Source organism: Triticum urartu, chromosome 7, assembly GCF_003073215.2.
Source record: "Triticum urartu cultivar G1812 chromosome 7, Tu2.1, whole genome shotgun sequence".
Taxonomy (NCBI): Eukaryota; Viridiplantae; Streptophyta; class Magnoliopsida; order Poales; family Poaceae; genus Triticum; species Triticum urartu.
In genome coordinates, this window is record NC_053028.1 from 326,814,185 (window position 1) to 326,840,071 (window position 25,887).

At 48.5% G+C, this 25,887-nt stretch overlaps 1 protein-coding gene across 2 annotated transcripts in view; it reads right to left on the reverse strand.

The window, feature by feature from the left end:
- Window positions 1-3,491: 3,491 nt before the first annotated feature.
- The window catches only part of LOC125519458 (diacylglycerol kinase 4-like), a 35,417-nt gene continuing 13,021 nt past the window's right edge, over window positions 3,492-25,887 (reverse strand). Inside the window, exons 5-12 of one of the 2 annotated variants that reach the window (XM_048684261.1) lie at window positions 25,725-25,821; window positions 25,553-25,628; window positions 22,505-22,587; window positions 16,010-16,080; window positions 6,932-7,009; window positions 6,563-6,650; window positions 6,315-6,431; window positions 3,492-4,033 (exon numbers count right to left, since the gene is read on the reverse strand). In XM_048684261.1, the coding sequence (XP_048540218.1) occupies window positions 3,869-4,033; window positions 6,315-6,431; window positions 6,563-6,650; window positions 6,932-7,009; window positions 16,010-16,080; window positions 22,505-22,587; window positions 25,553-25,628; window positions 25,725-25,821 (775 nt within the window). In that variant the 3' untranslated portion in view covers window positions 3,492-3,868. The remainder of the gene's footprint in view (window positions 4,034-6,314; window positions 6,432-6,562; window positions 6,651-6,931; window positions 7,010-16,009; window positions 16,081-22,504; window positions 22,588-25,552; window positions 25,629-25,724; window positions 25,822-25,887) is intronic. The other variant, XM_048684262.1, reaches the window with a different exon arrangement.

The window sequence follows — 25,887 nt, forward strand, 5'->3', positions numbered from 1 at the left end:
CCCCTGGGCGAGTGCTCCTCTGAGTGTTGGTCCGAAACGGGCAGCCTGTGGGGCCACCTCGGAGCAACTAGAGGGTTGGTTTGACTCATAGCTTGACCTATCCGGTGTGCCCTGAGAACGAGATACGTGCAACTCCTATCGGGATTTGTCGGCACATCGGGCGGCTTTGCTGGTCTTGTTTTACCTTTGTCGAAATGTCTTGTAACCGGGATTCCGAGTCTGATCGGGTCGTCCTGGGAGAAGGAATATCCTTCGTTGACCGTGAGAGCTTGTGATGGGCTAAGTTGGGACACCCCTGCAAGGTTTTGAACTTTTGAAAGCCGTGACCGCGGTTATGGGCAGATGGGAATTTGTTAATATCCGGTTGTAGAAAACCTGACACTTAACTTAATTAAAATGAATCAACAGCATGTGTAGCCATGACGGTCTCTTTCCGGCGGAGTCCGGGAAGTGAACACGGTTTTGGTGTTATGCATGAACGTTAGTAGTTCAGGATCACTTCTTGATCATGATAGCTTATCGACCGTGCCTTGCTTCTCTTCTCGCTCTCATTTGCGTAAGATAGCCACCATATATGCTAGTGCTTGCTGCAGCTCCACCTCACTACCTCTTCCTACCTATAGATTAAATAGTCTTGATCGCGAGGGTGTTAGATTGCTGAGTCCCCGTGACTCACAGATTACTTCCAAAACCAGATGCAGGTGCCGATGATGCCAGTCCAGGGGATGCAATCGAACTCAAGTGGGAGTTCGACGAGGATTCAGGACGTTACTATGTTTCCTTTCCAGACGATCAGTACTGGAGCCCAGTTGGGGCGACCGGGGATCTTATGCATTTGGGGTTGTCTTTATTTTGGTTCCGTAGTCGGACCTTAATTGTATTCTGGATGATGTAATGCTATCTTTATGTATTGTGTGAAGTGGCGATTGTAAGCCAACTTTTTATCTCTATCTTATTCAGTACATGGGATGTGTAAAGATTACCCCTCTTGCGACATGCCTACTATGCGGTTATGCCTCTAAGTCGTGCTCCGACACGTGGGAGATATAGCCGCATCGTGGGTGTTACAGCCAGAGCTAGACTAGACCGCGCACACAGAGATGTTGCGCGCCCAGCTCATGCGCGCCCAAGCCCGCTTCAAGAAGCAAGCCGACCGTCACCGCGCCGAACGTGCCTTCGACATCGGCGAACAAGTTCTCCTCAAGCTACAGCCGTACGCGCAATCGTCCGTCGCCAATCGCCCGTGCCGCAAGCTCTCCTACAAGTTCTTCGGCCCTTTCGAAGTGACGGAGCGGATCGGATCACTGTCTTATCGCCTATAGGTGCCTCCAGATAGCCGCATCCACCCGGTATTCCATGTCTCCCAGCTCAAGCCTTTCACCCAGGATTACACTCCAGTCTTCGCAGAGTTGCCTCGAGTGCCTGACCTCACTGGTAGAGAAACGGAACCCATGGCCATCCTGGAGCGGAGGATGATGAAGAAAGGAGATGCACCTGTCGTGCAACTGCGTGTTCAATGGGCCAACATGCCGCCATTAGCCACCACTTGGGAAGACTACGACGTCCTTCGCCAGCGCTACCCATCAGCCTGCATCTGGGAAGGAGCTCCATCTCAAGGGAAGGGCAATGTCGCGCCTGCTGATGCTGATACAACACCAGCATCGGATTGAAAAAGTGCAGTTCAATTATTCAGCTAACTAAACTGCAATGGAGTGTGATTCGGCCTTGGGCCAGTGTGTGCGTGTGTGGGTCGGAGGCCATGTAAGGGTAGCCCATGAGGGGTCAACTACTTATGTACAAGACACCGATCAGATCAGGGCAGCGAGTGATGAATGATTATTTCCTTTCCCTTCCTCCAAGTCTCTCCTCCTCACCTACTCTGGTTCTCTCTTCCTCACCCAATTCCCCGATCGAGATCCAGGGCATTACATGTTTTTGGTATTAATTTTGGCAGTACATTGGTATGCTTTTCTGCAAAATAAAAAAATTGTGTTGGTTGCTTTTTTATGAATAGAAAAATACAAGGGCGAAATTTTGGAAGTACATTGATTTGCTTTTCTGTAAAATAAAAAAATTGCGTTGGTTGAGTTTTTCATGAATAGAAAAATACAAGGGCGTTTTCCGCAAAGATATCTTCGGTTGGGTACCATTACTCACTAACAAATGGGGTCATACACATGAATGCGTCTACATATACATTTTGTGACCATATGCGCACCTTGAGTCAAAGTTAGGTGACTGAAAATCCTTATTTTCAAAGTCTAGCATCAAACTGAATATCGAGCGCAAGTTTTGTGACTTCCGGTGATATTACCTAAAAAACACCCATGGCATTTTGAGTAAAACAAAATAAAACTCGGTCATAGTATGTACATTTCTATGTCATGGATGCGTCGCTGAATTACTTCTATGACTGTATATTATGATAGAAAATCAAAAAATTGTCCTTGGCAGGCCGGCGGCGCACTTGGTTGACGTTCTTTTGGCCTTCAATGAAAAAAGTCATGATACAAGTGACAGCCAGATTTTTTCACCAATTCCTCACGTGACTACCGCCTCACTTGCAACAAAATCTGCTTTTTAATGGACTACCCACAGGAGTAGTCCGACAATCCACATGATGTTACAGACAACATATGAACAACGTGGGTAACTCTTATGGTATCAAATGATAACTTTCGACCCAAAAAAAAATACTGAAACGTTTTCAACCAAGTTTTCATGTCGTGTAACTAATGACTCACATATATAGTTTAGTACTACCTCTATAACTAACTATTTAGTTACAAACGTAGTAACTTTTAGTAACTCCACAAAAATAGTGAACAAAACGTACCAACATGAGATCTCTAGTCTAGTGCATGAGTATGCACGAGGATATGAGCTTCCTCGTAGCTGCTGAGATCGTGGAAAGTGATGGCGGCAACATGATGACTTCGATTTGATGGTGCTTCTCGAGTACCCGGTCTCGAATTTCGGAGTGAAAACCCTAGGTCTGGCTTGAATTGGTTATACCTGACGATGGCGATGTTTTTGATGAAGCATTGCTCGGATGTGCTCGGACTTGTTCTTCAGGGTGAAAACCTAGAGTCTGTCCTTTGTTGATCGGGTCCAGTGACGGCGACGTTTAAGCGTTGTTTCCTTCCTGAAGGAAGGCGTTGCTGTTGAAGAAACTTTCTTGATGCGCTTGTTCTGTCAAGAGATGGTTGGTGCGGATATGGTCGTTGATGTAGTTTATCGACCGTTGTTTTGATCGTTTCAGAGTTTTTTTTCTTTCTTTTCCCTCACTTAGGCATAGCTTGAGTATGACTTTATTCTTTGTTGGCGTTTTTTGTGTGTATGACTTTATTCTTTGTTGGTGTTTTTTGTGTGTATGTTGATGTTGACTGTGTGCATCCTGGTTATGCAGAGGCTGGGTGTATGCTCAATGTGTTTGTATCCCGGATGCTTCATTTTGAGTGAATAAAATCCACCCTTTGTCGAAAATGAGCTTCCTCGTAGTAATGTTGGTTATATATATCACATCGCCTAATAGTTTCCATAAAGTTTCCTACTTAGCAAAAAAATTAGTTTGTCTCAAGCCTCACTTTTACTACAACAAAATTGTCGGTATCACCCTCGAATTACTAAACAATTTGCAAGAGCAACTTCATCCAGTACGCATGATATTAAGTTCATAACTCAGATCAAAGCGGTGGCATGACTACATTCTGTCGTTGCTATACAAATTCTATGTATCCACAGCTTCATATATTGTTACGGCTTTGCACAAGGATGATCAGGATTGAGCTTGTAATTCATCGGGCTGGAAGCTGAAAACTGCTCTTTGCAGGTCCAGCTAGGCGAGCGCATAAAATCGTCGGCTCTCTTAGCGATCTGCACCGCTGATGATCATTGATGGGTAAGGCACCCTCTTGATATCAACGAATGTCGAATACTCGGTGCTCAGTGGTTGCTTCCATGGCTCCCCATCCATTTGCATATATGCATCCCTCCATTGGCCACCTTTGATCTCTAGCCGGATTGCTGCTGCCTGAAACAACTGGAACAGTTATAACATGACGTGGACACTACAATGTTGACATTGACACCTTACGTTTCTTGCTTCAGTTTTACAGAATATTTATTTAATCTTTTCTTCCCTTTCTTTTTATTTTCCTCATTTGCTTACCAGAGTAGCACACCAACGTGATCTCATATTTCCAGTTAATGGACTTGGAATTGATTTGTCCTTCAAAGTTAACCATTTTATATTATCTGTTTTGTGGTCAGTCCCATTGGTCGTCTCTTATAAGTATGCCATCTCACTTAGATACCCACCAATCCAATTGGTTGTATCTTAAATATACCAAGTATTTAATGCAATGGTCCACACTCTTATTAAGACAATGTAAGTCAAATTGGATGTTTTTTTTCAAAAAGGAGGATAACCCCCGGCCTCTGCATCGAGCGATGCGCACAACCATTTTTATTATATTATTCAATAGAATCTGACAAAATCAAATACATGGATCAACCCAAAGCCTCCTTCCTGGCGATCTATGTCGCTACACCTACTAGGTCGATGAAGTGCCCTGACCACGCATCAACGCACACCATCTAATCCGGTGGCCTCACTAAGCCGCCCGCCGGCGAGCCGAGATCCCCGGCCGGTCTAGCAGATCCTCAACACGAATCGCATGTGCACGCTCCAGAATCCGCCACCGCCATCTTCCGCTGTTCCAACTTCAGGAGAGATCCATGCATTGACCTTGCCAGGCCCAACTACCGTCGACGCCCCCAACTGCCGTCGACGCCCCCATGAGCCAGACAATGCCACCACCCTGCGCACGTCCATCGCTGAGACCCCGCTGCGCCATGCCGCCGAGACCCGCCATCGCCGACGCGGTAAATGCCACACCGCCACCACCTCCGACACCAGGAACCATCCGCGCTCGCCGCACACACCCTCCATCTAAATGCCCAAGACAACGCCACCAAGGAGGTGACGACGCCATGGCGCCGCCGCCGCCCATTCACGAGGAACTAGGGTTTTCACCCGACATAGAGGGAGAAGGGAGCAGGGGAGTTGACCTTGCTATCGCCACCAAGGAGGCGAATGACACATGAGCGCCATCGACGACGTGGCCGCCGCCGTCGGCCAGAGGTTTCCCCCGGAGAAGCTCCCATCCCGGCACCCACCAAGCCCGCCACCAACACCTCCGAGCACAAATGCCGGAGATCTGGACCAGCTGATAGGGAGAGCCGCTCGCTAGGATGGTCTGCCCCAGATCTGACGAGAGGGGCACGGGGAACCACCTCACGCCAGGACGTCCACCGGGACCCCGCTACCCAAGCAGTCAAGGAAGTCCGGCCAACTGCGCTGACGAACGCCCACCGCCGGCGGACGGACACCACCCACACCAGTCGAAGCCACCGCCTCATATCCAGGCCCTCGCCCGAGGCAGGGGAGCAGCCGAAGGCCTTGCCGCCCCCTTCACCGGCGGCTGCACGATGAGCCGGCGGCCCCCTCCAGAGGCAACGAGGGAGAGAAAGAGGGAAGAGAGAGCCGCCGGACGGCAAGGTTTCAGTACCGCCCGAGTCACCCGTGTGGAGCGACGCGGGGGCGATCCGTCAAATTGGATGATGAGTTCAAGTTTTAACGATTTCTTTGTTGGATTGCGTTAAAGATGGTATCTAGAATATAAGGCGGTTTCCTACTCTTACCTCATTAATTCTATGCCACAGAGACAAAAATATGATATGGAGTACTGAGAGGCGACACCACATTGGAGCATAGGGAGAGGCATGAGGGTTCTATGTTGCAATGAATTACTTCCTCCATTCCAAACTAATTGAAGTTTAAGGTTTGTCCTAGATCAAACTCCTTTTAGTTTGATGACCAAGTCTATAGAAAAATATACCTTACTCACTCCATTCCAAATTAATTGAAGTTCGAGGTTTATCTTTGTCAAACTTGTTGAAGTTTGACCAAGTCTAGAAATATATACATTGACCAAGTTTATAAGAAAATATTTCAACACACATATTTTTCTATAGAGTTGGTCAAACTTCTTTGACTTGGGAAAAACCTCTAATTTGGACTGGAGAGAGTATGAAAGGTCGGTGCGCAAGTTTTATAGTTATGTTCCATGCATTAACCTGTCACCAATACACCTAAAGGTTATTTTTTCCTCAACTGTCCCACTAAGTAATATACATGCCATAAAACTGTATTCTTCTATGGCGATTAACAAAAGGTAGTAAACAGCTACCACAATAGATATTCTTCATTTCATATGACTACCCAACCTAATTATTGTGTACACAAATACCTGTGCTATGTGTTTGGCAGATATAAGTTCAACCATCACAAGGGATGCATGCCACCCTTGCTTCAACCCAAATATTTCAAGAAGGCCATCATCTGATTGGGCTTCGACAAATCCTTTCTAGACATAAACAAATATATAAAGAATAATTATATTATTCTCAATGAATAGACAGTGCTCCAGCTTCCTTGGGATGAAATGTTTGTAAACAGGAAAAACAATAAATAATCACATCAATGTATTCATAGCACCTTTTCCAAGTATTCAGGCTTCAAATTTCCCCATGGGTTCCTTCCACTCGCATAGTTGTGAAGGTTTAACGCAACAATAGCCCTTACACTGCATCACAGCATTTTTCTGTTTAGTAATTACATGATGTATATTTGTGCGGAGAGTGATATCTAGCTACCCTGACACTGCATTATTTAGTATGTGTCCATAGTAGTCTCAGATATCCCACATCAATTCATGACACAATCATGTTTAAAAAAAAAGGAGAAGAGGAACTTATGTTATCTTTTGATGTGATGGACCCAATGCTTCCAATAACTAAATGCTACGTCAATTTCAAATGTGCAGATCAGAACTATTCCACTAATACCAAGAATTTGCCAACTTGCCTTGATGGTACAGGGATGTGCTCCCACTCAGAACTGTCCATCTTCTTTATTGATAAACGGATAATGTTTGTCAGTCCCCTGATATAACAAAGAACATACAGAATGAGAGGCCTCCCGCACAGTATTTCTCTAGTCTGAGCATTAATTATATGGACCCCTATTTACTTCTATATTCTAGCTTAGAGAAAATTTCGTAGTTAAGAATGAGTAACATAGACATATCAAACTCAATAATAACAGTACACAAAATCAGAGCAGTGGGAACTGATAAACCTATGGTTCTGGGCATCTAAACTCTAAACTCAACCGATCAGTTACTGCTGGTTTGGGCGCGACATCGAAGCCTCAACCTTTGAGCTTGTCCTATTTCAAGCCTCCACTTCAACAGAACTTGGCCCAGTCGTGCCGGTTTTGGTCTAACTGTTGGCTCAGCGGTTGTGATGTGGCTGAGATCACATCTGACATCCTCGCCAGGTCCCTAAGCATCGATGCAAAGTCCGCACTGTGGTCCAGGGGCTTGAGAACGGAGCCTGGATCGACAAAATCCTCGTTGGCTTTTTGAAATTGCATCCTTTGCCCAGACCTGTTTAAACCCGCTCCCAGTGAGAGTGGATTTAAACAGGTCTGGGCAAAAATTTCTGGAATAAAAGAATGTAGGGCTGTTGATCTACAGTAAATAGTAAAAAAAATGATATATGACAACTTGATTAAAGGGCCTATTGTTTACACCTGTTTTTCATGATAGTCTCAAAAGATGCAAGTTGGAAGATAGTTGTTGACCCCAAAAAATTTCAAGATCAAGTGTTGGCAAGGTTAAGGATGTTAAACTTCACGCACTAGCCAATGCAAACAAAAGTCCGAACTGATGGAAAGGGCTAGGCAATCCACATATACACTTCAGCACCCCCTCTCACCTGCACGACATGTGGATAGACTCAAAGCCAGGATCTGAACTCAAGACCTTGTGCTCTGAGAGCATCTCCAGCCGCGGCCCCAACAGGCCCTCCCCAGGCGTTTTTGCCACGCCGGCGCCCATAATTCGGCCCAGTCGCGCCCCCAATAGCCCGTTCTTCGCCGGCTCGGGCCGAAACTGGTGCCGGCGGACCCAGGCCGAACCCGGCGCGCTGGGGCACACCTGGGGGCGCCGGCACAAGCGAAAAGGGGCGTGGGGCCGCTCCGTCGGCGAGACGAGAGCCTCTTCCCGCCGTTTCTTCCCGCCCTCGCCCCCCACTTCCCTCCTTTCCTCCCGCCAATCTCCCTCCCGCTCGCCTCCCAGCCGCCGCCATGCCGCCGAAGAAGTACGTGATCCCCCGCTCTGCGACCACTGCGACCGCCTCCATCGCCCAGCCGAAGCAGAGGAAGCCGAGGGCGCCGCTGTCCAAGCCACCGGGCATGACAAGCGCCGAGTGGAGGGCGGAAGTTCAGCGACGGGAGGCCGTCACCGCCGACAGGCGGAACAGGGCGATCGCCAAGAAGGCCCATGACAACGCGGCGCGTGCCGCGGCGGCTGCGGCGGACCAAGCCAAGGCCGAGGCGACTCGCTTGGGGATGATGAATCCACCAGGCGGCCACACCCAGTATGTACCCTGGAGCCAGCAAAGCGTCGGCTCTCCGTCCGGCTTCTCGTCGTCACCGCAACCATGGGGATGCACGCCGTCGCCGGGCTACGCCGACGGGGATGCGCACGGTGGGTTCAACCCCAACGTCACCTTCCCCCATGGACACCCAACCCAGCGTACGCCCTCGCCCGCCTTCGCCGGCGTGCAGTACCCTCCATACAACTACTTGCCGCCGGCTTACGCGTGCTCCCCGACGCCCCCTCTCCGCCGTGGTGCGCTGCCCTTCTCACAAGCTTCCACGTCGCACCTCGGCGACACCGACGAGACCGACGCCGACATGGACGACATCATCGCGGCAGGCTCGGCCGCGGCCGCCGCGTCCTCCGGGTTCACTACCTAGGACGACACGGTGGACCTCACCGGCGGCATGGACGGCGAGCTCGAGTACGGCGAGGAGGAGCACGAGGAGGAGGAGCCAGCGACTGTCCCGGCGAGGAGGCACAAGAAGAAGGGGGCGACCAGGACCGGCGAGCCGCGCATTAAGTGGACGTCCAAGGAACAGGAATGCCTCGCCGAAGCATGGAAAGTCGTCTGCCTCAACCCGACCACCGGCACGAACCAGAGCATCGAGACGTACTGGGAGCGCATCAAGGCCGAGTTCGACGAGCGCAAGCTCGTCGACCCCTACTTTAAAGGTGTCTACATGCAGCGAGGGGCGAAGGCAATGGCGAACCATTGGGGGCTCATCCAGGCGGCGTGCAACAAATGGCATGGGATCGTCGAGGAGATCACGGCTCACCCGGAGAGCGGCGCCAACGTCGAGGATCAGGTACGGCACGCCGGTCTCCCACTTCTATTCGCCGTTCGCGCCCGCCAACTGTTTGTTCCTCCGCGCAGCTGGTGCACATGTTCGCCTTGTATCGCCTAGGCAACCGCGACCAAGAGTTCAAGTACCTCCACGTTTACAAGCGCATTGACAAGTGCAAGAAGTGGACGGAAGTCTGGCGTACCCTCGATAAGGCCAAGGAGACCTACAAGCCGAACGCGCCGACCCCGGACGCATCAGAGGGCCGACCGGATGGTAACAAAGGGGCCAAGAAGGCGGAACACGTCGACGCGGCTACCGCGCGTATGTAGGAGTCCATCGAGCATTGCCTCGCCGACGCACAGGCCCGGGCCGTCCTGCGTGAAGAGAAGACCAAGGCGCGGTGGTCGGCGTTGATGACGAGCAGCGCCGTCAAGCTCGACCTACTCCGGACCAACGTCGCCGCGAAGAAGAGGAACACCGACCTGGCTTTCCTGTTGGGCGGGGTGGACATGCTCCAGAGCAACGACGAGGCGGTCAAGACGTGGTACTTGGCGGAGCATGGTCTCATCCTGAACTAGCTGCCGTCGACGGCGCCGCCAGCTCCAACGCCGACGCCGACGCGGCCAAGCCCGAGCGATGATGCCTCCACGACTCCCCGCGGCACAGAAGCCACGCCGATGCCGTCCAGCACAGAAGCCACGCCGACGCCGCCCGGCGCAGAAGAAGCTCCGATCCCGCCAAGCCCGTGCACGCCGACTCCGCCTACGCCGGAGACCGACCTCGTCGTCTGATGCGTTGCACACGCCTCCTTTCTTTTTGAACGCCAAACTTTTTATTCGATTGCCGAACTGTGGCCGCATGATCGGCTGATTTGTGGCGTCTATTTTGTGAGCGGGAATACTACGTTTGAATTTGCTGTGGGTTGGGGGCGCCTGGGGGCGTGGCTGGGAGCTAGGTCGCCCCCAGGGGCCGATCTAGCGCCGGTTCGCCCCCAGGGCGCTCTTTTTCAGCGGCCTGGGGGGCTGAACGGCTGGAGATGCTCTGATACCATGTTAAGCTTCATTCGCTAGCCAACGCAACCAAAAGCCTAAACTGATGAAAAGGGCTAGGCAATCCACATATACACTTCAACAAAGGACATCCTTTATACTCCCTCTGTAAACAAATATAAGACGATTTAGGTCACTAGTGATCTAAAACGTCATATATTTGTTTAGAGGGAGTAGCTTTTAGTGATACAAGATCACATTGACTCCATAGGTACGTTGATACTATCGAAAGGGGACCATGTTTGTGTGCTGATACTTTTTCTTGCTAAGTGCTTAGAGATCAAACTCCAGAACCAGTCAAACACCTCAACTACTTCCCTACTATCTCTCACATTTTGACATTGTTCACAGCCACAAAGGCATATCCATTCGAAGCCTCCAACTCCTTCGAGAGAGATAGCCATCGTAACCAAGTGCCATCCGGAGCCTCCAACACATTGGTGTTGTCAACCTCTAACTGCTGGGAGGACCTCCGACCCCCCCCCCTCCCCTGGTCAAATATTCCTAACGGTATCCAAAAGTGAGTGCACCAGTGCCGGTGCTGATTGGAGCCTTCTGGTGAATTTAGGTTGAACCCTCCGAGCTATTCAAAAGAAACCACTCTGTAGTTCACTCTGTGCGTCTGAGCTGATCATTCAGTGGGTTCAGCCTATATATACCACCACCAATCCTACAATTCCACTCCACCTCCATAGTCTGTGCTGAGTTCAAAGGGCAATCTTCAAACATTCATGCCATACCTTTGATATCTTCTCCCCTCACGTGATTTCAAGTCTACCATTCAAACACCCGACCTCTCCAAATCCAAAGATCTGTCCTATGAGAGTTTGAGTGTGGAGGAAATTATCTTTCAAAGCACAAGCAAAGGTATTCATCACCAAGCAACCTTATCTTGTTACTTTTGGAGGGTGTGTGCCGCCTAGATCAGCTAGGTGTGCTTGGAAGCCTTCAAGGTGTGAAAGAGCCAAGAAGTCTGTGAGGCCTTGGAGATCACCTACCTCGTGAAGATCTACCGCGAGTGAGGCTTGACCTTTGTGGTCGACTAGCCATGGTGGTATAGGTGGGGCATGCGTTTTGTTGGCCTTTTGTGGGCGACACTACCAAGACCTTTGTGCTTCGCACCTCCACCAACAAGGAGTAGGATAGCGCCAACTATCTCAACCTCAGGAGAAATCAATGCTTGTGACCTCTCTCCCAAACTTTTTACCTTCGTTGCGAATTTTGCTTCCACGCTTGTTTTTGCATAGACCCCTTGTTTCAATAGTATATTCACCCCCCCTCCCCCTCTAGCCTCCAATGGATCCTGCACGTGCTCTGGCTTGGCTAAACTGAACGAATTGAAGTGGGTCATCCTTGCCTCAGTGACGATCTTCGACGTAAGACTACATCTCATATTGTTAAGCAACTCATAGCTTCTCAATACACACCATATGTGTCGACTTAGTAGACTTCTTATGGTTCAAACTATGCATCTGCATCCTTATCCATTGTGATTGCACCTATTGCTACACCCTTTCATGTCACGTCCTCAAATGTGCATGTTTCTATTGATTCTCCTAACTCTCCTCGTAGCCAAGTTACACTTGAGCAAGAAAATGCTTTACCGAAGTAAATCTTGGAAAAAAGTATTTTCAAAAGCATCCCAGAAGCAAGAAGTTCAATGAAATATGGAGTAAGCAAGGGTAAAATTGTCAAAATGAAGGTGTTAGATTTGTATGCCGATACAATTCCAATTGTACCCATTCCGAACTTGAGCAATACCCCGAGACATAATTCATTCCTCAAAAGGTAGTTGGTTACGAGATATGCCTTAGTTGTAACTAAGCGGAGATAACTTGGTTACGGTGGTTATTTTAGGACTTTGGTGTTTACAACTATAGCAATATCCACCCTTAGTTGTAACCAAGTGTCATTAGGAGCCTCTAGCGCATTTCGAGTCGGAGCCACCAATCATTTTGTGCAAGCCTCTAACTATAGGTCAAAACCTTCAAACTCCCCTTGGTCAGATATTTTGAACGATATCCAGAAGCGAGTGCGCCAGTGACAATGCTGATCAGAGCCTCTGAATGAATTCAGGCCGAACTGTTTGAGCTATTCAAAAGCGACAGTTCAGTCGGTGCCTCTGCGATGTTTCCGAGGTGTGTGCATAAGTGTGCAACGGTCACATTTCCGATCCAACCTATATATACCTCCACCCATCCCACCATTCTACTCAAACCTCCATAGTTTTCTGATGAGTTCAAAGGGCATTCTTCACCAACATTCACGCCATACCTTTGATTCAGTCTGTCCTCCCTTGATTTCAAGCTGATCATTCAAACACCCAATCTCCCCCAATACAAAGATCGACCCTATGACAGTTTGAGTGTAGAGGAGATTATCTTATCTTGTTACTTTTTGAGGGTGCGTGCCTCCTTTCATTCATGGTATGAAGGAGCCAAGATGTTTGTGAGGGCTTGGAGATCGCTTAATTCGTGAAGATCTACCCCAAGTGAGGCTTGGCCTTTCCAGTCGATAAGCCATCGTGGCATTGGTTGATATGCATTTTGCGGGCTATTTGTGGGCGATCTTGCTGAGTCATTTGTGGTCTTCGAATCTTTGTGGTTCGAACCTTCACCAATGAGTAGGATATGAACTACTCAAACCTCAGGAAAAATCAGCATTTGTGATCTCTCTCTCTCTCTCTCTCTAACTCTTGAACTCTTTACTTTGCAAATTTTGCTTCCGAGCTTTACTCTTTCGCATACTTGCATGTGTCCTCTAGCTAAGCAGCCAACCTTTCGAATAAGCTAGATTGCCTTGTTTGGAGATGGACGAAGTCCGGGGTATACGTTGTCTATTCAATGCTATAGGGCGACCTTCCATAGTTATATCAAATGCAACGCATGGAAACTTGGAAGGCATGGGCTCCGCGAAAGTTCAAGTTTCTCTTCTGCCAGTCTAGATCGGTGTTTCGCAGGTGCAGTGCCTAGCTCACAGAGAGCTGCCACACAATCCCTCTTGCATGTCTAGTGGCCAAACCTCGGAGACCATGCAACACCTTCTTGTTGACTGCCCATTTACCAGGGACATTTGGCGCGAGGTGCTCTCTTGGCTACTTGCACTTTGTGTAAACTAGCAAACTTTTCGAAGCCATGAACCCAAATCACATATGTAACTATTTCAACATGTTGCTCTTTGGACAACTCATTGTTTAATTTTCTAGAAGGACAGTAGAAGTACGAAAATAATCACTTAATCAACGGTGACTCCAAATTTCTAGATTTTGTTTTTTTCAATGACCTCCTGGACATATTCCATTATCATTCCAATAACGGAATAACAAAGTACCAAGCGTTGGCACAAAAGTGAAAGGAACTATGGTAGGAGTTTGGCCGCAAAATGGTAGCCACAAAGGTAAACAAACTATACAACCATTCCAATAGGATCAGAAGGATCTACAGACAGTATTTAGGATGAAAGAAGTGCATATCCCCCCTGTGAAAGGAACTATGGTAGGAGTTCGGCCGCAAAATGGTAGCCACAGAGGTAAACGAACTATACAACCAGTCCCAATAGGATCAAAAGGATCTACACACAGTATTTAGGACGAAAGAAGTGCATCCCCCCCCCCCCCAAAAAAAAACTTTCACGTTTCGACCACATCACTCAACTCTAAAAAGGGTACATAACCCCCTCAACCTTTCAAAACCAGACAAAACACCCCCAACGCTGGTTTTGAAGGTGGCTTCACCCATGTGGCATGTTGACCATGTTCAGTGCTCGACTTATATTGGCAGCTCATCCTGGGACCCATATGTCGGTGTAACGTAACCAACTATTTTCTCTCCCGACCATCTCTCCCTCGCTCGCATTGGCCTCGTACGAGCAGCAACATCAGTCGTTGTTCGACTGCGGTAGCGTCTTGCTTGTAGATGACAGATGAGGCATGCGTGTAGGTCGTCCACGGTGAGCGTCATCGTCCCGTGAATCAGCAGCTGGCGGAATTACTCCTCAAGGCGCACCATCACGACTTGCGACACCGCTTGCACGCTTGGGTAGGCCTCATCCAAGTGGTAGGTGGCTGCGGCATCCTCTGACGAATCGAACACCAGCCTGTGGCATGATACTGCTCTGCCACACACATCACATCCTCTACCGCCATGTCCCTCTCGTCCTCCAGGTCGTCGTTCACGCAAGGACCTGGCAGCCCCTCCCGCTCGTAGTAGAAGCCGATGTCGAGTGCGATGCCACAACACACACAACCCATGTTCTGCTCCAGGCTCCCCGGGCTCGTTCCGCATCACCCACGATCGCAACACCTTCCTAGAAGCCGACGTTGGTGCCGCCCCGTAGTCATCGCACTTGTCCGCGGCGTTGACAAACTACCGATGCACACAGCGGTACTCGAGGCGCTATTTCTTTGTGGTGTTCGTGTTGCACAACACGAAGGTGGTCAGCTCGAAGAGGTTGTCAACGTTGATGTCGATGCGCAGCACCGTGGGGTCACCGAGGAGGCTCCTCGTGGCGTCTCTGTTGGGTGTCGGCCAGGGAATTGCTAGCCGACAACAAAGAAGGTGGACAAGGGCAGCGATGACCTCAGGCTTCTCAAGTTTAGTTGTTTCCACGGAGCACGTCCGTGGCGGAGGACCCGCGATGTCCTCTGACAAGATGAGTGTCGGGCATGGCGTCTACCCCTGCTAGTGGGTCGGCGTCTCGTGTGCACTGGCGCTCGACGGCCGGTCGTTGCTACCAACCTTAGAAATGTGGACCTCGCCGACGAGCTTCGGCTCTGTAAGAGGATTAGAGGGGAGAGAATTGGCATGATGCGGTGCACATTGTATTAGGCCTCTCGGGTAGTTTATATAGAGTGCAAGGCTTGTTGGGCAAGAAGCTCTCCTAGAGATAAGGCAGGAGATGAATTACAAATCCTATTCTACCAAATACAGAGAGATGCCTATATACTCTAACAGGCTTGGCGCGCTCCACGCATTCCACGGCGTGCTGCGATTTCTAAACCTGTCGAGGCATGTCCTCGCAGAAGAAGGGCGATGTCAGCATCTCAGCCGGTGTTGTGTGACGCGGTCCTAACCAGAGCTGGGCATGCCAACATCCGTACCAAGATGCGAAGCACCTCCGCGTAGCACGACAATGGCTTTAGCTGCCGTGGCTCCGTCTCATGGATCCAACAAATGAGGACACACATTCCACTGGCCTAGCTCATGACCATCATGTGACTGATTGATATGTACGCGGGTGTCGGCCTCCTATGGGCGCACAGTGCATGGCACACTTGAAGTGTTCAATAAAATGGCAGAGCTGGTGATGGATGGGTATGTCAGCTTGTCGAGGGTGACGTGGCGGGGCTTCAACACCTGGCCTCGCTGCCACGTTGGCAAAACCATTGTCTAAAACCACTTACCAGAGTGTCAGGGAGTGTTCCGTCAGGTTTTGGAAAGCTGAGAGGATTATGTAGCCGGTTCTAGAGTTGAGGGGGTGATGTAGCCGAAACGTGAAAGTCTAGGGGTTATATACACTTCTTTCTATTCAGGACTGACATCACATGATCAAACATGATTCTATAACAGGCGCTTCGGTAAGCAAGTTCAGCCTTCCAAAGGAAAGCAATCACTATCCTATTGTAAAAGTACTCATGTTAATCTTTAAAAAGGAAATATCATACCGTAGTTCAGGGTCACTAATACACTGCGTAAAGAACCACCCTTGCTTGCAGGTGTATCCTGCGTAAATTAACTGTCATAAAATCAGCCAATCAGTAATTTAATTATCAGATGTCACTCCAAAAGCTTATTATAGGAACTATAGGTAAGATTATTTGTTGAAAGCCACAAATGCTATAATTAAAATTTACAAAGTTGAAACTACACAAAAGGAGAACTATACGCTAGTAGAAAGTATCCATCAACCTATTCAACCAAAATAAAATTACGGTGTACCCTTTGTATTTCCCCGTTGTATAAGAGACTTTGTGCACATGCACGCGCATATATACTAGTCTATGATCATTTTGAAATACGAGTTGTTATTTCCTAACATGGTATTAGAGCTCAAGGTTTACCTCTTATTCCTAGACGTCGCAACTTGTCATTGATATTTTTTTTCTCTCGATGTCGCCTCACCATCTCCTCATCCCAGGACATCACTGCCTGCCAAAAGGATCCAGCCCCGTCTCCGCCGTCCACCTCTGTCAGCCGCCGCTGCAGCTCTCCTCAGTCTGCACGCCCGCACACCCTCCAGCCTCCAGCCACTGCTTCCTAGCCGCTTGGATCAGGCCGCCCAAGTTACCGCTGCAGTTTTGACATGTTTTTCTAACTAGAGGTCAGGGCACAAGTCACCGAGATCAATCGATCCGATCTGTAGCCGGCCAAAGCATGGTTCACAGACGTACTTCTAGGCGGCTACACCCGCACGTACTGCTCTCATGAAACCAAGAATACACATGTTGCCAAAATATCATGACCTTTTGGTTCATGCCTACAACCCACGCTTTGTGGCCAACAACGCATCCTGAAATGTAGTTTTATTAACGTTTCCTCATCGACTGCAAGAGTTTATGGTGTCACCGAGTACCCCACTATCGTGCTTGCTTCATGTTAAGAAGGTCAAAAATATTCTCACTGACATTAGGCCGAACACTTGCCGAGCATGGTGTCTGCCATGGATGGCACGGCAGAGGCAGACGATACCTAGGTTACAGACAGATCCGACAGTGCAACGGAAACAAAGTAGAGGGCGCCTCGGTGGAGCAGCAGTGGTCTGGCAAGAACTCAGCGGCTGCCAGAGGGGTGTAAAGGCGGCGGCGGTCTTGGTGGGTACAGATATAAAGCAAGAGGGCAAGGACGGAGTGGGGAAAAAGGGCTCTGAGGGGGGGGGGGGGGAGGGGGGGGGGGGGGGGGGGGGGGGGGGGGGGTGTGTCGGAGTCTGGTGTGGAGGGCGTCCGGACTCCCCCAAATCTCCCCCAACTTTGGTTGCGGTTTGGCGGAATTCGGACGTGTAGACCGATCCGCGGACATTGGATGGCACAAATTGTCTAGACCGTGTTGTCCGAATGTTTCACGGCATTTTGATGCACGGAGTTGGAGATGCCCTTACGCTGTGGCTCTCCTGCTGCTACTTTTGTTTTCCAGCTAAGTGCATTTTCGGGCAGCCACAGGCTAATTCAATCTGTTGTAAAAAAAATGTGCAATGTCCATGTCCTCGGGTACGCCTCATCCTCGCTGTCCACTACCTTTTTGCCGGTGTTTCTACACTAATGCCGTCACGTGCATGCATCTTTCTTCGGTACTTGGAGCTCATCCACATGTGACGTTGCCTGCTCTATAGCAACACCTCTAGCGATCTCCACGGACAATGATGGTTGCTCTACATCCGCAGATCGTGGTGGCCGCTCTACAACAACTCCTCTCGCGACTTTCATCGGTAGTCCATCGACTACGTTTGTGTCTGTGACCTTGTCTTCTCCATCAACTTCTAGAGACAGGATCAACCTTCCTTTGCTCTGCATGGTGGCATTTTTCTCTTAAGCACCTTTTGGGTCTTTCTCCTGAGTACTCATCGCTTCATTTGTTTGGTTGCATTTGTTACATTCTCCTCCCCCCCTCCCATTACATTCTTCTCCCCCCCCCCCATTAACACACCAAACTGGCTGCTAAATAAGTTGTGTGTGTTTTCTTAGGTTACAGTGATGAGCACAAGGGCTATCGGTGTTGCTTCCTGTCTGCTATAGGATGAGCATTTCTCGGAATGTGAATTTTGATGAGTCTCGTCTTTTCTATCCACGTCTATCCTCTTCTTCGGCCTCCTCCATTGAGGACATTTGTTTTATCACTTTTACCACACACCTATCACCCATGTACTACTGCTGTAGACTCATGTAACAGTCCAGGAGCAACACTTTCTTTAGAAATTGGTTTTGCATCATGATCATCTCATTAGCATCTCATGAGTATCATTTTAATTTAATTTAACTTCAGATGAGGATTAATTCAACCCTCAAGGTTTTTCCTAAAAGGCTAAAACCTTAAATTTTGTCAAATGTCAAAAATGCCTTCTCAAACCCTAGACAATTTGGATAGAGTCCCATTTTATAATGTTGTCCCTCACAAAAATTTAAGGTTTAAAAATATTTAATTTGGATACTGAATTAAAACCTAAACCCTAGATTATTTTTCCATTTTATTAAATGGCGGATAACTAAACCCATTCCCCTTTGCATGTTTTACCCCAAGACTCACTCTGAAACTTTGCACCTAGGCTTCATATATTATTTGGGAGCTACCCTAATTATTACATGATTTTACCCCAAGTCTATCACCTAACTATAGTTCAAACCTCCAAATGTATTATTCTGCCTTCTATTTTCAAAACAAAAATTAGACCTTGCCTAAATACCCTGGTTATTTTTGTGTGGCCTTGATAAATACTCTCTCCGTCCCGAATTACTTGTCACATAAATGGATAAGAATGGATGTATCTAGAACTATAAATACATCTAGATACATCCATTTCTGCGACAAGTAATTTAGGACGGAGGGAGTACCAAAGAGACCACATTTGAATTTTTAGACCATTTAGAATTCATTTGAGACCCCCTAACTATTTTCCAAAGAACAACTTTCTTATTTTCTGTATTAAACCCAACCATTTTCACTCTGGCACAACCCAACTGGGCACTGCGGAGCTAGCCATCGCCCATGTGCGCAGCTAACCAATAGTCACGACACAACCTTTTCCCTCTTCCTCAGCCCAAGGCGTAGCCCTGCCCACCCCACCAAACTTGTTAATTGGACCCTGTTCGCATGAGCCCCCTCGAGGACGTAAGCCACCAGCCACCCCGCTGCACCTCCTCAACCCATAAAGCCACTCCGCGCTCCCAAACCCTAACCCTTCTTCCTCCCTTTTGCCACTGCCAGGTAACTCTCCTCCCTCCAACCTCTTCCCCATGCCCATGGCCCCACCCGTCAGTCACTGCGGCTAACCATGTGAATAAAACTTCAATTAATAATGAATAAAACTTGTCAACCGTGTGAGTGCCTTGGGATTGCTTCCTCGTGTGTGATTGCGCTCTCTTTCCTTATCTTTGGTAGATGCAAGTTGTAGCGTACCTCTACAGAATGCTAGTGCTTTTTGCCACTCAAACCACATATACCCCTTTCCTTGAGAATGTTGCATACTTAGTATAGATCTGATGTAAGTCTTGCGGGTACAGTTTAGTACTCACCTTGCTATATTAATTCTTTTGATTCGGATGCTACAAATCAGATGGCAACATTAGGAGCAAGCAGTCCCTTTGGTGAAGGACAGCGTTAGATATGGTTACTCCTCAGACAGTGGGATGACAGGATATGGACGCCATTAGCTTTTCTTTAGCCTTCTTAAGGCATTTGCTAAAATCACAAAATTGGGATATCTTTGGTGAAGGATGGTTTCATTTGCATTCCCATGCTGCAAATCAGATATGGACGCCCATGTGAGTGCCATGGGATCTCTTTGGTGAAGAACGACTCCATTTGCATTTGTTAATTTTGCCTCATTGTAGCTGTTGTATACTGTTGCAGACCTGTTGAACAATTGTGTTGTGATACTGACCGTTCCACCCACATAGTGTGCACGTTGGCACGTGTACATTGTGTTTCGTGGCTATCTTGGGGTTGATACTATGCGGATACTAGCGGAGGTGCTCTGGATAGGGCCGTTCCCGGGGCGTCACACCCCACGCCGTATTCACTTGCAACTTCCCCACCTCGTTTGTTACCTGAGGCTACCTCGTCTCACTCGCCCCTTAAGGCTTCCCCAGTGATCCTCGTCCTCTTCTTTACTACTCCCTCCGTTCCGAATTACTCGTCGCAGAAATGGATGTATCTAGAGTTCTAGATACATCCATTTCTGCGACGAGTAATTCAGAACGGAGGGAGTATGCTCGTCGTCCACGTCTTGTGGATTCTTCTAATGTGCCATCCTCTTCTGATGAGCCATCTCCCTCAACTACACTGTCTCTTTCTGCTGGCGACGCACCACCTCCAGCTCAACCTACTTATGTTTTCTACACTCGCCCGCTTTCACCTATTGATTGTTGTGGTTTTTCTGGCACAACTCTTCTTGAGCATATCGTGACGTTGTTGTTCATCCCGAATGGTAGCATGCGATAGCAGAGGATATTGCTGCTCTTGGGGATCTCATCTCCCATCCTGTGTTCGTGCCATCACATGTAAGTGGGTCTATAGGGATAAGACTCATTCTGATGGTTCTCTTGAGCTCTAGAAAGCTCGCATTGTGGTCTGTGAGAAAAGGCATGGTCATGAATACGATGAGACATCTGCTCACATGGCCTGCATGACCACTGTTCGCACACTTCTCGTTACGGCTTATGTTTGTCACTGGTCTTGTCTCTTAGCTTGATGGCAAGAATGCATTTCTTAATGGTGAGTTACGTAAGGAGGTATACATGCAGCCGCCACCTAGGTATTATGTTCCTAGTGGTATGACATGTCATCTTCGTTGCTCTCTATATGGTTCTAAGCAAGTCCCTCATGCCTGGTTTGAGCATTTCTACTCAGTGGTGACTGCGGCTGGTTTTTCAGCGAGTGCTCATGATCCTGCGCTTTTTGTCCACCTTTCAACTCATGGCCGAACTCTTTTTCTGTATGTTGATGGCATGATCATCACTGGCGACGACTCTGAGTGCATTGCCTTTGTGAAGGCATGTCTTAGTGAGCATTTTCTTCTGTATGATCTTGGTCCTCTTTGCTATTTTCTTGGGATTGAGGTTTCTTCTATCTCTGATGACTTCTTTATTTCCCAAAAGAATTATATCCATGATCTTCTTGCTCGTGTTGCCCTTACTGATGAGCACACAACACACTGTTGAGACTCAGATGGAGCACAATGTCCACCTTTGGGCTTCTGACGGTCAGTCTTTGTATGATCCGACACGCTACTGTCAACTTGTTGGGAGTCCTGTCTATCTAGTTGTCACTCGTCTAAACCTTTCCTATCTCGTTTACATTCTGAGTCGGTTCATTTATGCTCCCACTTCAGCCAACTACTGTCACCTCCTTCGTCTTCTATGATATCATCATGGGACTATCTCTCGCCATCTCTTCTTCCCATGCTTCAGTTCGTTCCAGTTTCAGGCCTATTCACATGCCACTCGGGCTAGCAATCATTCAGATCGTCGGTCCCTTTCTGCTAACTGTGTTTTTCTTAGTGGTTCTCTCATTGCCTTGAAGACAGAAGAAACATACTGCAGTTTCTCGTTCGATTTCAAATCCCGAGTTGTGAGCTATGGCTCTTTTAACAGCAGAGATGACTGTTATTATGTCTGCTTGTGGATTTTGGTGTTTCTGTCACTACAACTACTCTCTTGTCAGACAGTGGATGTGCTATCAGTATTGCGTGTGGCCATATGAAGCATGAGCTCACCAAATCATATTGGTGTTGATGCTTCCTTCGAGCACTCCAGTGTGCAGGATCAGACTATTGCTTTTCAGCATATGCCTTCCGAGTTACAGTTGTTATATTTCTTCCTGAAGACCTAGACTAGACTCTTTGGTTCGCACTGGAAAACTACACTGCCAATACTGGATATCACATGAAACAAACACTATCATGGATGGGAAAGTATCCAGTGCTCCCAGCCTTGGGGTACTCCCAGTGCTCCAATGTCAAAAAGCATTTTTAAATGTTTCAAAAAATTCCGGAAAAAAATGAGAATGTTCACAAGGAATGTCACTACATCCCATAAAATATTTAGGTCCAACATCGAAATGCACATTGAGAAACAAAAAAGAAAAATACAGATCTGAATAGTATCAATGTTGCTTTTGTCTCTTCTTTACACTATTCATCCTAGATTTCACATTTTTGTTTCTCAATGTGTGATCCGAGTTTGGACCTGAAACTTTTAGGGCTTGTAGTCACATTCATTATGAACATTCATAATTTTTTTCGGAATTTTTTGAAATATTAAAAAAAATGTTTATTGACATTGGAGTACCGGGAGTACTCCAAGGCTGGGAGCACCGGATACTTTCCCGTATATATAGAACCTAAAAGGACATAAAACTTGAACATGCAATGTTATATCAGAAAGTTTAGGCCGAGGAGCTGTGGAATTCCCATTATTTAGTGAAGGCAGGGGCTTCACTAAGTTGCATACCTTATTAGATAAAGGACCACTGGCAAGGAATGGCTTTTCATCACGTAGTTGGTGAAATCCGTAAGCCACTTGAGCATCCATCCCTGCGTTTTCAAATAAAGTGCACAGTGAATGCATGTTTTCGTTCTGAAAGATTCCTACGCCATAGACAAATTAGATACAACAAACATCATATGGTAACAACAAAACAAGCTCCACGTATGTATAACACAAGAAGATTATTCATCTCATTATTTCGAGGATAGTACTAAAAATTGTGTTATTACTTTCACTTATTATGAAACAGCATAAACATGTACAAACGTATCACGCAAGAACAATATAAATATATATGATCGACTATTTTAGAAGATAATGAGCCAAGGGCAAAGCCCCAAGGCGGACGGACGCGGCGAGGACGCTCGCGGCTCGGGTCCGTGCTCTTTTTCTCCCTCTCTCAGCTCCAATCAGCCAGATCCAGATCCACAGCCCCAACCTCGACGCGTCCCCGTGCGGCGCTCCACTTCATGCTCGCCCCTCTCCCTCCGGTCTCGAAGCGCCCCCGTGCGCGTCCAGCGTCGTCCACCTCCGCTTCTTCCGCTCCAGCTCTGCTCGCTGCTCTCCACCTCCCGCTCGCCCACTCACTACGCCTCCATCGCGCGCCCGTGTGCGTCCAGTCTCGACCACCTCCGCTTCCTGGCGCCCCCGTGCGGCGCTCGCGCTGGTGGTTGCGCCCCCGGGCCTGCTCATTGGAGCTGGCCGCCCTCTTCGCGTAGCCTGCACTTTATGCGCCTCTCGGCGCCTGATGCTTTGCGGGTTGGCTGCGCCCCCACCTCTCCATCGTGCAGCCTCGAGCACCCATCCACCTCTCCTCTTCATTACCACGGTGCCGCCCAGCATGCCCACGTCGACCCCCACCGCCCTCTCTGGATGGCTCGTGTCCACCAACGGCATCATCCCTCGGATCCAAATTTGCCAAATGCTCTGCTCCTGATCCGTCCACTGGTGCTGCTTCTCTGCGCGTTGCTCGGTGGGGTTGAGTCGTTTGGTTGATGTGGAGGCCGGAGCAATCCTTGCCGGCGGACAACGACGACGTCTGCAGACGCCGCGTCCACCTTGGTGGCGTTCTCCTGCCTTCTACATCTCGGTGGTCAGCTTGCTGACTCGGCAATTCCATGCCGACTCACCTCCAGCTCTCCTCAGTTGATGTTTTTCATTCTCGGCAACCCGGTAATCTCCTCTTTCTCGCATGGGGGGAATTGACGATAACCCCCTTTGTTTGCGGATCCTGGCTAAGAGGCCCCTTTTCGCTGCCACTGACATGTGGGGTTTAAGTGAGCTGGGGGCTGTATGTTTTTTGGGTCCGGTTTTCCTTATAAACTGGATCAAGGTTTTCGATCCGGTCTTCCTCGTAAACCGGATCACGGTTTTTGACCTGGTTTCCCTCATAAAATGGATCATTTTCTTTGAATAGAGATCATATTCAGGTGGGGATCCCCACCACCACCCGCCGTGACATGTTAAAAAAAAGTTTCCTCAACCTTAGAATGATTTGCAACAGATTTGTTAATACATATGAATAAATATATGAAGGTGGATATCAAACGCGTTTCTTTTAGCAAACAAGATTATTTCACTTAGAAGAAGACACTAAAAGATATATAACCCACGAGTGAATTGTCATCATCTTGTCCTTGAGTAGCATGAGGGTGATGCTCAACGGCAAGCCGGTTCTGGTGGTTTGGCACAACAAGGGTCTGAGACAGGGTGACTCGCTTTCCTTGATGTTGCTTGTGTTGATGATTGAGACTCTCAACAGGTTGCTGGCCAAGGCCAAGGAATTCGAGTAGCTCCGTCGCCTAGCACCTCCAGATCTGACAGCGAGGGCCCCAACAACGCCCTAGAGGCAGCATCGGTTATGGAGTGCCACCTTGATCAAGCACCTCAGGATACCTCTCGTGTTGAGGAGGTTGTCGAGCGAGGCACTCCAACACTTGGTTGACAGGATTGCGGACCGCCTTCCCACGTGAAAGGCCTCCATGATGGCCAAGGGGAGACGTCTCACCTTGGTCAAGTCAGTTCTGGCTACCATGCCTTTGCACCAGATGGTGGTCCTCGGCTTGAACAAGAAGACCAAGAAACAGATTGACAAAATCCTGAGAGGCTTCCTTTGGCTGGGCAGGGTGGCTACACAGTGCGACCATTGCCACGTCAACTGGTTCAAGGTATGCAGGCCCCTTCGCTTGGGAGATTTGGGTGTTACCTTGGCAGAACGGCGATAAGCCTAAGGGTCCGTTGGTTGTGGTGGACGTGCACCGATCCCCTCCATCCTTGGAGGGGCCTCGACCTGCAATTCTCCTGTGATGAGCGTGAGGTGTTCACCGCATCCAATAAAATGGTGGCTGGCAAGAAAACTACTGCCTTATTCTAGAAGAATCGCTTGCTTGATGGTCGCACCATATCAGAGATTGCGCGGCGCCTGAGCTTCTTTTTTTTGGTCTCAGGGTAGCGGACCGTCAGTGAGGCCAAGCCGGCCGCTGATGGATCTCGGAGACAGAGGGCTTTGAGTCGTGATAACCCTTTAGCAGTACATCCAGACTGGACGGTTGGTGCGCAGGGTCCATCTTTCAGCCTCTCCGGACCCAACACTCTCAGTGTCGAAGAGTCACTGCTGGAGAGCAGAGCGCATGCTGGGGCCTGCAACATGCGGCGTGCTGCATACTCTGTGATCACTCGAAGGAGACGATGGCTCATCTCCTCACACTGCTCCTTATCGTGTGCGTGTGGCACGAGGTGCTCTCTGGGTTGCGCTCAACGGCGTGCCACCCCAATGGGGGGACGCCTTCGTGGACTAGTTTCATCAAACGTGTCACTCCGTCTAGACAACCGCATGGAAACTCAAGGCTTTTGCATTTTCTTGAGAAAAAAATAGATATATAACCAAGATTATTCCAAATAAGAGCATAACCTAAAAATAATATTTAGGGGATACTAGGAAATACATTCTTAAATAATGAAGACAAATACAAGCAATGCAGCTAGAAGTTATCAAGTCAAGAAAGAAAGTACCTATGCTGAAGTAATTGTAGAAGACGCCGTCAAAGCAACAAACTGTCTCAGCCAACTCTCCCTCAGCAGTGCCATCCTGCAGGACATATTATTGCATTCATGTGGATCGGAGTGTGCGAAAATAAACTGCATTGGATTGATGAATTGCTAGAAGATAGTCTATAAGCAGTACATCATAAAATGTACACTCTCCGAGGTGCCTAAGGGAGTGGGGAAGATCCAGTTCTTGTTCTTCTCCTTCTTCTGGCATAGAAACGACGATGTGCCAACTGCACAAGGAAACTATGCTACTGAGAAACTGGAAGTGAACAATTCTGGAAGTACAGACCATACCT